A 13,336-nucleotide genomic window follows, 5' to 3' on the forward strand; every position below is an offset into this window, starting at 1 on the left:
ATATATATTATATATATATATATCAATAGAGGTATGGTAGTATCAAAGCATAAAGTAATCAGTCTTTGTTTGCACTACAATCCTAACCAATCACATCATTTAAAGTCCAAGTTTGGATATATAACAGTGAATTTAAATATTCTTATATGATTGCTCTGTACTGTATATCAAGTTAATTGATATTGTTCACCATAAATCTGTGCGAGGGATGGAATAAAAAATATCTTCACAATATAACAAGCAGTAATACTTTTTCTTTATATAATAAAAAACTAAAAAAAAATTAATTTGGTCTAATGTCAAGTTAGTTTTGATACAGAGATATAACTTTTTTTCAGTCATGCGTACTTGTTGGCTACTATGAAGAATTATATGAAAAATCTACTAAAATTATAGGTCATAATTAGAAAATGAAATTAGTTAGAAATAATTAAAAGAGAGCTTCTTTGCCAATACTGCTATTTGTTCTGTGCAACGTAAGTTTCCATTTAGTATTTTGATTTATGTAGTTTTGATCTCAATAGTTAATCTGCATCCTATCATGTTAAAATGCATAAAAGACAAAAAAATGTTAAAATGCATAAAAGAAAAAAAATTCCAAATGATAAATTGATTTTATATTAATAAGTTTTCCTCTTAAGACTTTTTCTAAAAGAAAAAAAATGTCAAGTTTGATGGCTTTTGAAATTAAAATATGTTGTTATTTCTTAAGTATATTCTTACGTAATTAGTAAATTATGAATATTTTTAACCCAGAGTAACACTTTATTTTCGTTAATAAAGTCGATTTTGATTTAAATCAAAGAATTCTATCACTTTGATGGCTTTCGAAGTTAAAATATGTTGTTATTTCTTAAATATTTTCTTACGTAATTGATAAATTATGAATATATTAATCCCTAAGTAACATTTTATTTTCGTTAATAAAGTCGATTTTGATTTAAATTAAGGAATTTTATCTTAGTTATCTTTCAATCCTGCAACCTACGTATGGTCATACAGATGAAGATCGGCAAGAATGGGATTCACGCCTTTATGTAGCCTTAAATTAAGGTCTATTATTCCTGAAAATAATAAAAGAAAAGAAGAGAGATTGGAAAATTTCTTTATGAAATAGTTGATTGATCAGATCTCCCTCCTTTACAAGAGGAGCCGAGACCTGGCCGGCGATCACCGAGATGAACGAAAAACCCAAACAACGGAATAAGAATTTCGACCTTGTAGAACGACGGCATAATCACAATGATTTGCCTCTAAACATCCGTTGTTTATAAGGCACCCTTCAGAAATTAATTCCCGTAATCTCAAAGTATTTTCCCTCATCTTCCAGGCAAAGTATGTAGCCGTATTTTGTAACGGTTTTGAAAAACTCCTTCCGCTCTTTTACGTAAAAAAGGTAGAAGAATGCGAGAGAAACCCTTTGAGACGCTGCTACGGAATTTCTACCTTTTTTTAAAAAAACAGATTCAAGATTTCTACGAGATAAAACTACCGTACTCATTTACCGCTTCAGCGGGTCGTTTCTCTTCCTTAAAATCCCTTGATTAAATGCTAGGTCCTTCGCGAAGGGGATACATATCCCAGGGAAGGACCAAGGGACGACCTGCGACACAGGTCCTTAAGACTCTATAAGAACTTAAGAAAGGAGTTGTGAAGAAGTAGCCTGAAACATTGTACTATTCAAAAAAGCAAGTGTTAATTTACAAAAATAGTTGTTTGAAGATTCTTTTCGTTTTTCTTTTCTTTCTAGTAATATATTTAATTTTTTTTGTTTGAAGGAAATTAATAATTTAACCCTTCTTGTATGTGTGTATGTATATATATATATATATATATATATATATATATATATATATATATATGTGTGTGTGTGTGTGTGTGTGTGTGTGTGTGTGTGTGTGGTTGTTATGTATGTAAGTATGCTTGTCTATATATACACACACACACAAACATACATATAAAGATATGCATATATATATATATATATATATATATATATATAGAGAGAGAGAGAGAGAGAGAGAGAGAGAGAGAGAGAGAGAGAGGGGGGGAGAGAGAGAGAGAGAGAGAGAGAGAGAGAGAGAGAGAGAGAGAGAGAGAGAGAGAGAGAGAGAGAATACCGATTTCTCAGATATGAAGATGGCAGTAACTTTCTTCACATCACATGAACTCAGTTTTACCCACAAAGTTTACGACACAAAACTCAAAGTTCTTTACACCAAATTAACTACATAAGGAATTGGAAAACGAGGAATATCGGACAGTTGTACTGTACAGTAAAAGTTACAAGAAGTTGGACGGCAAAATGGGAAAAAAAGCAAAAGTGGGAATTGAGGTTAAGTACAAGGCTAAAGAAGCACAAGTGGGAATTGAGGTTAAGAACAAGGCTAAATAAGCAAAAGTGGGAATTGAGAGTTAAGTACAAGGCTAAAGAAGCACAAGTGGGAATTGAGAGTTAAGTACAAGGCTAAAAAAGCAAAAGTGGGAATTGAGGTTAAAGCAAAAGTGGGAATTGAGGTTAAGTACAAGCCTAAAGAAGCAAAGTGGGAATTGTGGTTAAGTACAAGGTTAAAGAAGGAAAAGTGGGAATTGAGGTTAAGTACAAGGCTAAAGAAGCACAAGTGGGAATTGAGAGTTAAGTACAAGGCTAAAGAAGCACAAGTGGGAATTGAGGTTAAAGCAAAAGTGGGAATTGAGGTTAAGTACAAGCCTAAAGAAGCAAAGTGGGAATTGTGGTTAAGTACAAGGCTAAAGAAGCAAAAGTGGGAATTGAGGTTAAAGCAAAAGTGGGAATTGAGGTTAAGTACAAGCCAAAAGAAGCAAAGTGGGAATTGTGGTTAAGTACAAGGTTAAAGAAGGAAAAGTGGGAATTGAGGTTAAGTACAAGGCTAAAGAAGCACAAGTGGGAATTGAGGTTAAGTACAAGGCTAAAGAAGCAAAAGTGGGAATTGAGGTTAAAGCAAAAGTGGGAATTGAGGTTAAGTACAAGCCTAAATAAGCAAAGTGGGAATTGTGGTTAAGTACAAGGTTAATGAAGGAAAAGTGGGAATTGAGGTTAAGTACAAGGCTAAAGAAGCACAAGTGGGAATTGAGAGTTAAGTACAAGGCTACAGAAGCACAAGTGGGAATTGAGGTTAAGTACAAGGCTAAAAAAGCAAAAGTGGGAATTGAGGTTAAAGCAAAAGTGGGAATTGAGGTTAAGTACAAGCCTAAAGAAGCAAAGTGGGAATTGTGGTTAAGTACAAGGTTAAAGAAGGAAAAGTGGGAATTGAGGTTAAGTACAAGGCTAAAGAAGCAAAAATGGGAATTGAAGTAAAGTACAAGACTAAAGAAGCAAAAGTGGGAATTGAGGTTAAGTACAAGGCTAAAGAAGCACAAGTGGGAATTGAGAGTTAAGTACAAGGCTAAAGAAGCACAAGTGGGAATTGAGGTTAAGTACAAGGCTAAAGAAGCACAAGTGGGAATTGAGGTTAAGTACAAGGCTAAAGAAGCACAAGTGGGAATTGAGGTTAAAGCAAAAGTGGGAATTGAAGTAAAGTACAAGACTAAAGAAGCAAAAGCGGGAATTGAGGTTAAGTACAAGGCTAAAGAAGCAAAAGTGGGAATTGAGGTTAAAGCAAAAGTGGGAATTGAGGTTAAGTACAAGCCTAAAGAAGCAAAGTGGGAATTGTGGTTAAGTACAAGGTTAAAGAAGGAAAAGTGGGAATTGAGGTTAAGTACAAGGCTAAAGAAGCACAAGTGGGAATTGAGGTTAAGTACAAGGCTAAAGAAGCAAAAGTGTGAATTGAGGTTAAAGCAAAAGTGGGAATTGAGGTTAAGTACAAGCCTAAAGAAGCAAAGTGGGAATTGTGGTTAAGTACAAGGCTAAAGAAGCACAAGTGGGAATTGAGAGTTAAGTACAAGGCTAAAGAAGCACAAGTGTGAATTGAGGTTAAGTACAAGGCTAAAAAAGCAAAAGTGGGAATTGAGGTTAAAGCAAAAGTGGGAATTGAGGTTAAGTACAAGCCTAAAGAAGCAAAGTGGGAATTGTGGTTAAGTACAAGGTTAAAAAAGGAAAAGTGGGAATTGAGGTTAAGTACAAGGCTAAAGAAGCACAAGTGGGAATTGAGAGTTAAGTACAAGGCTAAAGAAGCACAAGTGGGAATTGAGGTTAAGTACAAGGCTAAAAAAGCAAAAGTGGGAATTGAGGTTAAAGCAAAAGTGGGAATTGAGGTTAAGTACAAGCCTAAAGAAGCAAAGTGGGAATTGTGGTTAAGTACAAGGTTAAAGAAGGAAAATTGGGAATTGAGGTTAAGTACAAGGCTAAAGAAGCACAAGTGGGAAGTGAGGTTAAAGCAAAAGTGGGAATTGAGGTTAAGTACAAGCCTAAAGAAGCAAAGTGGGAATTGTGGTTAAGTACAAGGTTAAAAAAGGAAAAGTGGGAATTGAGGTTAAGTACAAGGCTAAAGAAGCACAAGTGGGAATTGAGAGTTAAGTACAAGGCTAAAGAAGCACAAGTGGGAATTGAGGTTAAGTACAAGGCTAAAAAAGCAAAAGTGGGAATTGAGGTTAAAGCAAAAGTGGGAATTGAGGTTAAGTACAAGCCTAAAGAAGCAAAGTGGGAATTGTGGTTAAGTACAAGGTTAAAGAAGGAAAATTGGGAATTGAGGTTAAGTACAAGGCTAAAGAAGCAAAAGTGGGAATTGAGGTTAAAGCAAAAGTGGGAATTGATGTTAAGTACAAGCCTAAAGAAGCAAAGTGGGAATTGTGGTTAAGTACAAGGTTAAAAAAGGAAAAGTGGGAATTGAGGTTAAGTACAAGGCTAAAGAAGCACAAGTGGGAATTGAGAGTTAAGTACAAGGCTAAAGAAGCACAAGTGGGAATTGAGGTTAAGTACAAGGCTAAAAGAGCAAAAGTGGGAATTGAGGTTAAAGCAAAAGTGGGAATTGAGGTTAAGTACAAGCCTAAAGAAGCAAAGTGGGAATTGTGGTTAAGTACAAGGTTAAAGAAGGAAAAGTGGGAATTGAGGTTAAGTACAAGGCTAAAGAAGCACAAGTGGGAATTGAGGTTAAGTACAAGGCTAAAAAAGCAAAAGTGGGAATTGAGGTTAAGTACAAGCCTAAAGAAGCAAAGTGGGAATTGTGGTTAAGTACAAGGTTAAAGAAGGAAAAGTGGGAATTGAGGTTAAGTACAAGGCTAAAGAAGCACAAGTGGGAATTGAGAGTTAAGTACAAGGCTAAAGAAGCACAAGTGGGAATTGAGGTTAAGTACAAGGCTAAAAAAGCAAAAGTGGGAATTGAGGTTAAGTACAAGGCTAAAAAAGCAAAAGTGGGAATTGAGGTTAAGTACAAGCCTAAAGAAGCAAAGTGGGAATTGTAGTTAAGTACAAGGTTAAAGAAGGAAAAGTGGGAATTGAGGTTAAGTACAAGGCTAAAGAAGCAAAAATGGGAATTGAAGTAAAGTACAAGACTAAAGAAGCAAAAGTGGGAATTGAGAGTTAAGTACAAGGCTATAGAAGCACAAGTGGGAATTGAGGTTAAGTACAAGGCTAAAGAAGCACAAGTGGGAATTGAGGTTAAGTACAAGGCCAAAGAAGCAAAAGTGGGAATTGAGATTAAGAACAAGGTTAAAGAAGGAAAAGTGGGAATTGAGGTTAAGCACAAGGCTAAAGAAGCACAAGTGGGAATTGAGGTTAAGTACAAGACTAAAATGGAGTCCCTGAAGGTAAAATGGACTACAAAGACCTTTTAGGAATGCCTACGGTGTATTGCGTGAGGCACACCGACAACAATGTCCTTCATAGGGAACACTTTTAAAGTATCGCTAAAAAAAATCTTGAATGGAACTACATGAAACGAAAACAAAAATTCTTCATTAAATGAAGAAAAAAAAATCCTAAATTCCGTTATAACCAAAAATAAATTAATTTAAAAAAAACTAATATAAACATCAAAACAACTTTAATGATTAGCATACTAAAGGTTTGTGGGATTATTGAATATCGATTAAAAATTCAGCATTTCCTTTTCAATAGGATTAAACATGAGGAATTATCATACGTCCACCGACATTAGCCTTTTCATTTATTCGGAGGCAAAAGAGAAAAACAGAGACGATTAACTATGACGTTAACATGAATATCTCTTGCTTGAGGGTACACTCGGGCACACTATTCTATCTAATCCCTCTTCCTCTTGTTTTGTTGAAATTTTTATAGTTTTTAAAGGAAATATTTATTTTAATGTTACTGTTCTTAAAATATTTTATTTTTCCTTCTTTCCTTTCCTCACTGGGGTATTTTCCCTGTTGGAGCCCCTGGGCTTATAGCATCGTATTTTTCCAACTAGGGTTGTAGCTTTGCAAGTAATAATAATAATAATAATAATAATAATAATAATAATAATAATAATAATAATAATAATTTCTCTTCCTCTTGTTTTGTTAAAGTTTTTATAACTGATATAGGAAATATTTATTTTAATGTTGTTTCTATTCTTAAAATATTTTATTTTTCCTTTTTTCCTTTCCTCAATAGGCTATTTTCCCTGTTGGAGCCCCTGGGCTTATAGCATTCTGCTTTTCCAACTAGGGTTGTAGCTTAGCAAGTGATAATAATAATAATTACAGGATACGACTTTGGTCAAATGCAAGGGTTGTGGTGGTCGATATGGTAACGTATATTTTCAAAGCAGGCGTTTATAATTCTAAAAATACAATTTTTTGTGCTTCACAGTGAAAATTCTGGCAAACATTCCACAGCGTAATTCACCTGACATTCCTGAAAGACCCTTGTAATACTATTCCATGTGTATGGGAATGGTAATCCGAGATGTCGAGAAGTTTATACGTTCCTCGAACGTTTTTTTTTATTGAAAACTTCTATTAAAAATGTATTCACGAGTCGATATATTTTTTTTATTTAAAAATATATTTAGATAAATAGCAAAAATTTTAATTGTAAATACAGTATATGTAAAATAAAAAATTAGTTATGTAAACATACTATGCATATGTTATAAATTGTAAGATTGTAAATATAAAAAAATAAATTGTCTCGAACGTTTTTACATATTTTCTGTGTTTTATGTGAAAGGGAATTATTAAGTGGGGATGTGCTCTTCTGTAGATTAGGATTAACGTCAAATCTAAAGGCAAGGTAAATTTGTGGATATAATATTGCCTAAATTTTAAATATGTAGGTGATTTCCAAAATTAAACCCTAAATTAGCAGAGATAAAAAGTTAAAATATAGACTAAGATTAGCACTTAAATGTATAATTTTCTTCATTTTCCTTCTTCTTTCCCGCCGCTATCCCTACATTAAAGGGTCGGTTGCCTTAAGTGGCTTCTCCAATGCCTTCTATTACATACAATTAAGGGGTCGGTTGCCTGATGCAGCCTCTCCAATGCCATCTATCAAAGGCATCCTCTTTCAAAAAATCCTCTTCTCCCCATATCATCCTTCACCTTATCTCGCCATTTTTTTAATTCCCCTAACCATTTCTCAAACTACTCTCTTTAAGGTTATTAGAATTTCAGTTCTAATTCGTTTCAAGTCTCAAATATCAGTTCTAATTCATTTAAAAAGTCTCAAAATTCAATTCTATTACATTTAAAATGTCTCAATTTTCAGTTCTAATTCGTTTTAAGGCAAATTTCAGTTCTAATTTGTTTTAGAAGTCTCAAATTTCAGTTCTAATTCATTTAAAAAGTTTCAAAATTCAGTTCTAATTAATTTAAAAAGTATCAAATTTCAGTTCTAATTCATTTAAAAAGTTTCAAAATTCAGTTCTAATTCATTTAAAAAGTCTAAAATTTCCGTTCTAATTAGTTTTAAGGCAAATATCAGTTCTAATTCATTCAAAAAGTCTCAAAATTCAATTCTAATACATTTAAAATGTCTCATTTTTCAGTTCTAATTCGTTCCAAGGCAAATTTCTGTTCTAATTCGTTTTAGAAGTCTCAAATGTCAGTTGTAATTCATTTAAAAATTCTAAAAATTTCAGTTCTAATCCATTTTAAGTTAAATTTCAGTTCTAATCCATTTTAAGTTAAATTTCAGTTCTAATTCGTTTTAAAGGTCTCAAAATTTAGTTCTAATTCGTTTACAAAGTCTCAAAATTGTTCTAAAAGTCTCAAATTTCAGTTCTAATTGGTTTAAGAAAAATTTCAGTTCTAATTCGTTTTAAAAGTTTCAAGTTTCAGTTCTAATTCATTTAAAGTCTCAAAATTCAGTTATAATTCCTTTAAAGACACAAATTTCAGTTCTAATTCGTTTTAAAAGTCTCAAATTTCAGTTCTAATTCATTTAAAAAGTCTCAAATTTCCGTTCTAATTCGTTTTAAGGCAAATTTTAGTTCTAATTCGTTTTAGAAGTCTCAAATTTCAGTTCTAATTCATTTAAAAAGTCTCAAACTTCAGTTCTAATTCATTTAAAAAGTCTCAAATTTCAGTTCTAATTCGTTCCAAGTCAAATTTCAGTTTTAATTCGTTTAAAAAGTCTCAAAATTCAGTTCTAATTCGTTTCAAGTCAAATTTCAGTTTTAATTCGTTTAAAAAGTCTCAAATTTCAGTTCTAACTCGTTTCAAGTCAAATTTCAGTTTTAATTCGTTTAAAAAGTCTCAAAATTCAGTTCTAATTCATTTAAAAAGTATCAAATTTCAGTTCTAATTCATTTAAAGTCTCAAAATTCAGTTCTAATTCATTTAAAGTCTCAAATTTCAATTCTAATTCGTTTCAAGTCAAATTTCAGTTCTGATTCGTTTCAAGTGTCAAATTTCCGTTCTAATTCATTAAAAAAAGTCTCAAATTTCGGTTCTAATTCATTTAAAAAGTCTAAAAATTCAGTTCTAATTCATTTAAAGTCTCAAAATTCAGTTCTAATTCAATTAAAAATTCTCAAATTTCACTTCTGATTACTTTTACCAGTGTTAGTTTTCACTCCGAACTAGTTTGGCCAATCTCAAATTACATTTTTTATTCGCTTTACGTCTCAAATTTGTCTTGATATAGATTACCAGTTTAACGTTTAGTTTTAACTGTACCAGTCTACTGTTTCAATTCTAACTTTACTTGTCTCGATTTCCCATTTCAGCTTTACCAAATTTCCAGTCCTAATTAACTGTACCAGTCTACTGTTTCAATTCTAACTTTACTTGTCTCGATTTTCCATTTCAGTTTTAATAAAGTTTCAGTCCTAATTTAGATTACCAGTTTACCATTCAGTTTTAACTGTACCAGTCTACAATTTCAATTCTAACTTTACTTGTCTCGATTTTCCATTTCAGCTTTACCAAATTTTCAGTCCTAATTAACTGTACCAGTCTACAATTTCAATTCTAACTTTACTTGTCTCGATTTCCCATTTCAGCTTTACCAAATTTTCAGTCCTAATTAACTGTACCAGTCTACTGTTTCAATTCTAACTTCACTTGTCTCGATTTTCTATTTCAGCTTTACCAAATTTTCAGTCTTAATTAACTGTACCAGTCTACAATTTCAATTCTAACTTTACTTGTCTCGATTTTCCATTTCAGCTTTACCAAATTTTCAGTCCTAATTAACTGTACCAGTCTACAATTTCAATTCTAACTTTACTTGTCTCGATTTCCCATTTCAGCTTTACCAAATTTTCAGTCCTAATTAACTGTACCAGTCTACAATTTCAATTCTAACTTTACTTGTCTCGATTTTCCATTTCAGCTTTACCAAATTTTCAGTCCTAATTAAATGTACCAGTCTACTGTTTCAATTCTAACTTTACTTGTCTCGATTTTCCATTTCAGCTTTACCAAATTTTCAGTCCTAATTAACTGTACCAGTCTACAGTTTCAATTCTAACTTTACTTGTTTCGATTTTCCATTTCAGCTTTACCAAATTTTCAGTCCTAATTAACTGTACCAGTCTACTGTTTCAATTCTAACTTCACTTGTCTCGATTTCCCATTTCAGCTTTACCAAATTTTCAGTCCTAATTAACTGTACCAGTCTACTGTTTCAATTCTAACTTTACTTGTTTCGATTTTCCATTTCAGCTTTACCAAATTTTCAGTCCTAATTAACTGTACCAGGCTAATGTTTCAATTCTAACTTCACTTGTTTCGATTTTCTATTTCAGCTTTACCAAATTTTCAGTCCTAATTAACTGTACCAGGCTAATGTTTCAATTCTAACTTCACTTGTCTCGATTTCCCATTTCAGCTTTACCAAATTTTCAGTCTTAATTAACTGTACCAGGCTAATGTTTCAATTCTAACTTCACTTGTTTAGATTTTCTATTTCAGCTTTACCAAATTTTCAGTCCTAATTAACTGTACCAGGCTAATGTTTCAATTCTAACTTCACTTGTCTCGATTTTCTATGTCAGCTTTACCAAATTTTCAGTCTTAATTAACTGTACCAGTCTACTGTTTCAATTCTAACTTCACTTGTCTCGATTTCCCATTTCAGCTTTACCAAATTTTCAGTCCTAATTAACTGTACCAGTCTACAGTTCCAATTCTAACTTTACTTGTCTCGACTTCCCATTTCAGCTTTACCAAATTTTCAGTCCTAATTAACTGTACCAGTCTACTGTTTCAATTCTAACTTCACTTGTCTCGATTTTCTATTTCAGCTTTACCAAATTTTCAGTCTTAATTAACTGTACCAGTCTACTGTTTCAATTCTAACTTCACTTGTCTCGATTTCCCATTTCAGCTTTACCAAATTTTCAGTCCTAATTAACTGTACCAGTCTACTGTTTCAATTCTAACTTCACTTGTCTCGATTTCCCATTTCAGCTTTACCAAATTTTCAGTCTTAATTAACTGTACCAGGCTAATGTTTCAATTCTAACTTCACTTGTTTAGATTTTCTATTTCAGCTTTACCAAATTTTCAGTCCTAATTAACTGTACCAATCTACTGTTTCAATTCTAACTTCACTTGTCTCGATTTCCCATTTCAGCTTTACCAAATTTTCAGTCTTAATTAACTGTACCAGGCTAATGTTTCAATTCTAACTTTACTTGTCTCGATTTTCCATTTCAGCTTTACCAAATTTTCAGTCCTAATTAACTGTACCAGTCTACTGTTTCAATTCTAACTTCACTTGTCTCGATTTCCCATTTCAGCTGTACCAAATTTTCAGTCCTAATTAACTGTACCAGTCTACTGTTTCAATTCTAACTTCACTTGTCTCGATTTCCCATTTCAGCTTTACCAAATTTTCAGTCCTAATTAACTGTACCAGTCTACTGTTTCAATTCTAACTTCACTTGTCTCGATTTCCCATTTCAGCTTTACCAAATTTTCAGTCCTAATTAACTGTACCAGTCTACAGTTCCAATTCTAACTTTACTTGTCTCGACTTCCCATTTCAGCTTTACCAAATTTTCAGTCCTAATTAACTGTACCAGTCTACTGTTTCAATTCTAACTTCACTTGTCTCGATTTCCCATTTCAGCTGTACCAAATTTTCAGTCCTAATTAACTGTACCAGTCTACTGTTTCAATTCTAACTTTACTTGTCTCGACTTCCCATTTCAGCTTTACCAAATTTTCAGTCTTAATTAACTGTACCAGTCTACTGTTTCAATTCTAACTTCACTTGTCTCGATTTTCTATTTCAGCTTTACCAAATTTTCAGTCCTAATTAACTGTACCAGTCTACTGTTTCAATTCTAACTTTACTTGTCTCGATTTCCCATTTCAGCTTTACCAAATTTTCAGTCTTAATTAACTGTACCAGGCTAATGTTTCAATTCTAACTTCACTTGTTTAGATTGTCTATTTCAGCTTTACCAAATTTTCAGTCCTAATTAACTGTACCAGTCTACTGTTTCAATTCTAACTTTACTTGTCTCGATTTCCCATTTCAGCTTTACCAAATTTTCAGTCCTAATTAACTGTACCAGTCTACTGTTTCAATTCTAACTTTACTTGTCTCGATTTTCTATTTCAGCTTTACCAAATTTTCAGTCCTAATTAACTGTACCAGTCTACTGTTTCAATTCTAACTTCACTTGTCTCGATTTCCCATTTCAGCTGTACCAAATTTTCAGTCCTAATTAACTGTACCAGTCTACTGTTTCAATTCTAAACTTTACTTGTCTCGATTTCCCATTTCAGCTTTACCAAATTTTCAGTCCTAATTAACTGTACCAGTCTACTGTTTCAATTCTAACTTTACTTGTCTCGATTTCCCATTTCAGCTTTACCAAATTTTCAGTCTTAATTAACTGTACCAGGCTAATGTTTCAATTCTAACTTCACTTGTTTAGATTGTCTATTTCAGCTTTACCAAATTTTCAGTCCTAATTAACTGTACCAGTCTACTGTTTCAATTCTAACTTTACTTGTCTCGATTTTCTATTTCAGCTTTACCACCCTCAAACCACAGCTCGAATTCCTTTTACAGAAACCAGCGCCAGTGATGAGAGACGCAGTAGACGGTACATGATTCTGAAACGTCGAAAAAATAATAGCTCTCGAGCATCTCGAAGAAACATCTTCAGAGATTAACGACGTCTCCGGATGCCCGAACTGGCAAGGTACCAAAATGGTCCCCCGTGGGGCGTCACCTTCGGGAGAGATGATGGCTTCATCGTGTAACGAAGAGGTGGGGGGATTAAAGAGGAGAGAGAGACATTGAGAAATTAATCTCAGAATCGTAACTGCAGAGGAAGTATCTCTCTCTCTCTCTCTCTCTCTCTCTCTCTCTCTCTCTCTCTCTCTCTCTCTCTCTCTCCAAAGCACAGATACACACAAAAACGTACGCACGCATAAACATATATGTGTGTGTGCCTGTGTTTATGCGTGCGTACGTTGTTGTGTGTATCTGTGCTTGAGAGAGAGAGAGAGAGAGAGAGAGAGAGAGAGAGAGAGAGAGGGAGAGAGAGAGAGAGATTTATACACACACACACACACACACATATATATATATATATATATATACGTATATATATATGTATATATATATATATATATATGTGTGTGTGTGTATGAATGTGCGTCCGTTTGTATGTGCTCACGTGTGTGTTTATATATACCTCCAACGACAAACATAACCTCCAAGCAATTCTACCGACGATATCAATAAACAAAATAACAACAAGACGAAGAACCCCGACTGATAATAAAAGGTGAAATATAAAGCAAGAAATCCGAGGAAAGTGATTTGGAGGAAGGTTAAATGGGTCGTCAGGCCTTATAATGTTTCCATTCCGGAAGAGAACCGCGGAACAAAAGGGGCGATTTGCCCTGCCATTCCGAGGGAACTTAGCCATTGAATTGCTCGAATAGGTCTTAGCAAAATAATGTATGTGGCAGTTACATAGTCACAGCTTTGTTCCTTACAATATGGGCAACCTTTGTA

General features: G+C 33.3%; 1 protein-coding gene across 1 annotated transcript; it reads left to right on the forward strand.

Annotated features, from left to right (window-relative positions):
• Positions 1–3,031: 3,031 nt before the first annotated feature.
• On the forward strand, positions 3,032–12,483 carry LOC137651437 (uncharacterized protein PF3D7_1120000-like). The gene is made up of 4 exons (XM_068384661.1): positions 3,032–3,222; positions 3,352–3,660; positions 5,475–5,703; positions 12,340–12,483. Exons 1-4 carry the CDS (start codon positions 3,032–3,034, stop codon positions 12,481–12,483), a joined length of 873 nt encoding a protein of 290 aa, XP_068240762.1.
• The last annotated feature ends 853 nt before the right edge of the window (positions 12,484–13,336 follow it).

This window comes from Palaemon carinicauda, chromosome 13 (genome assembly GCF_036898095.1).
Source record: "Palaemon carinicauda isolate YSFRI2023 chromosome 13, ASM3689809v2, whole genome shotgun sequence".
NCBI lineage: Eukaryota > Metazoa > Arthropoda > Malacostraca > Decapoda > Palaemonidae > Palaemon > Palaemon carinicauda.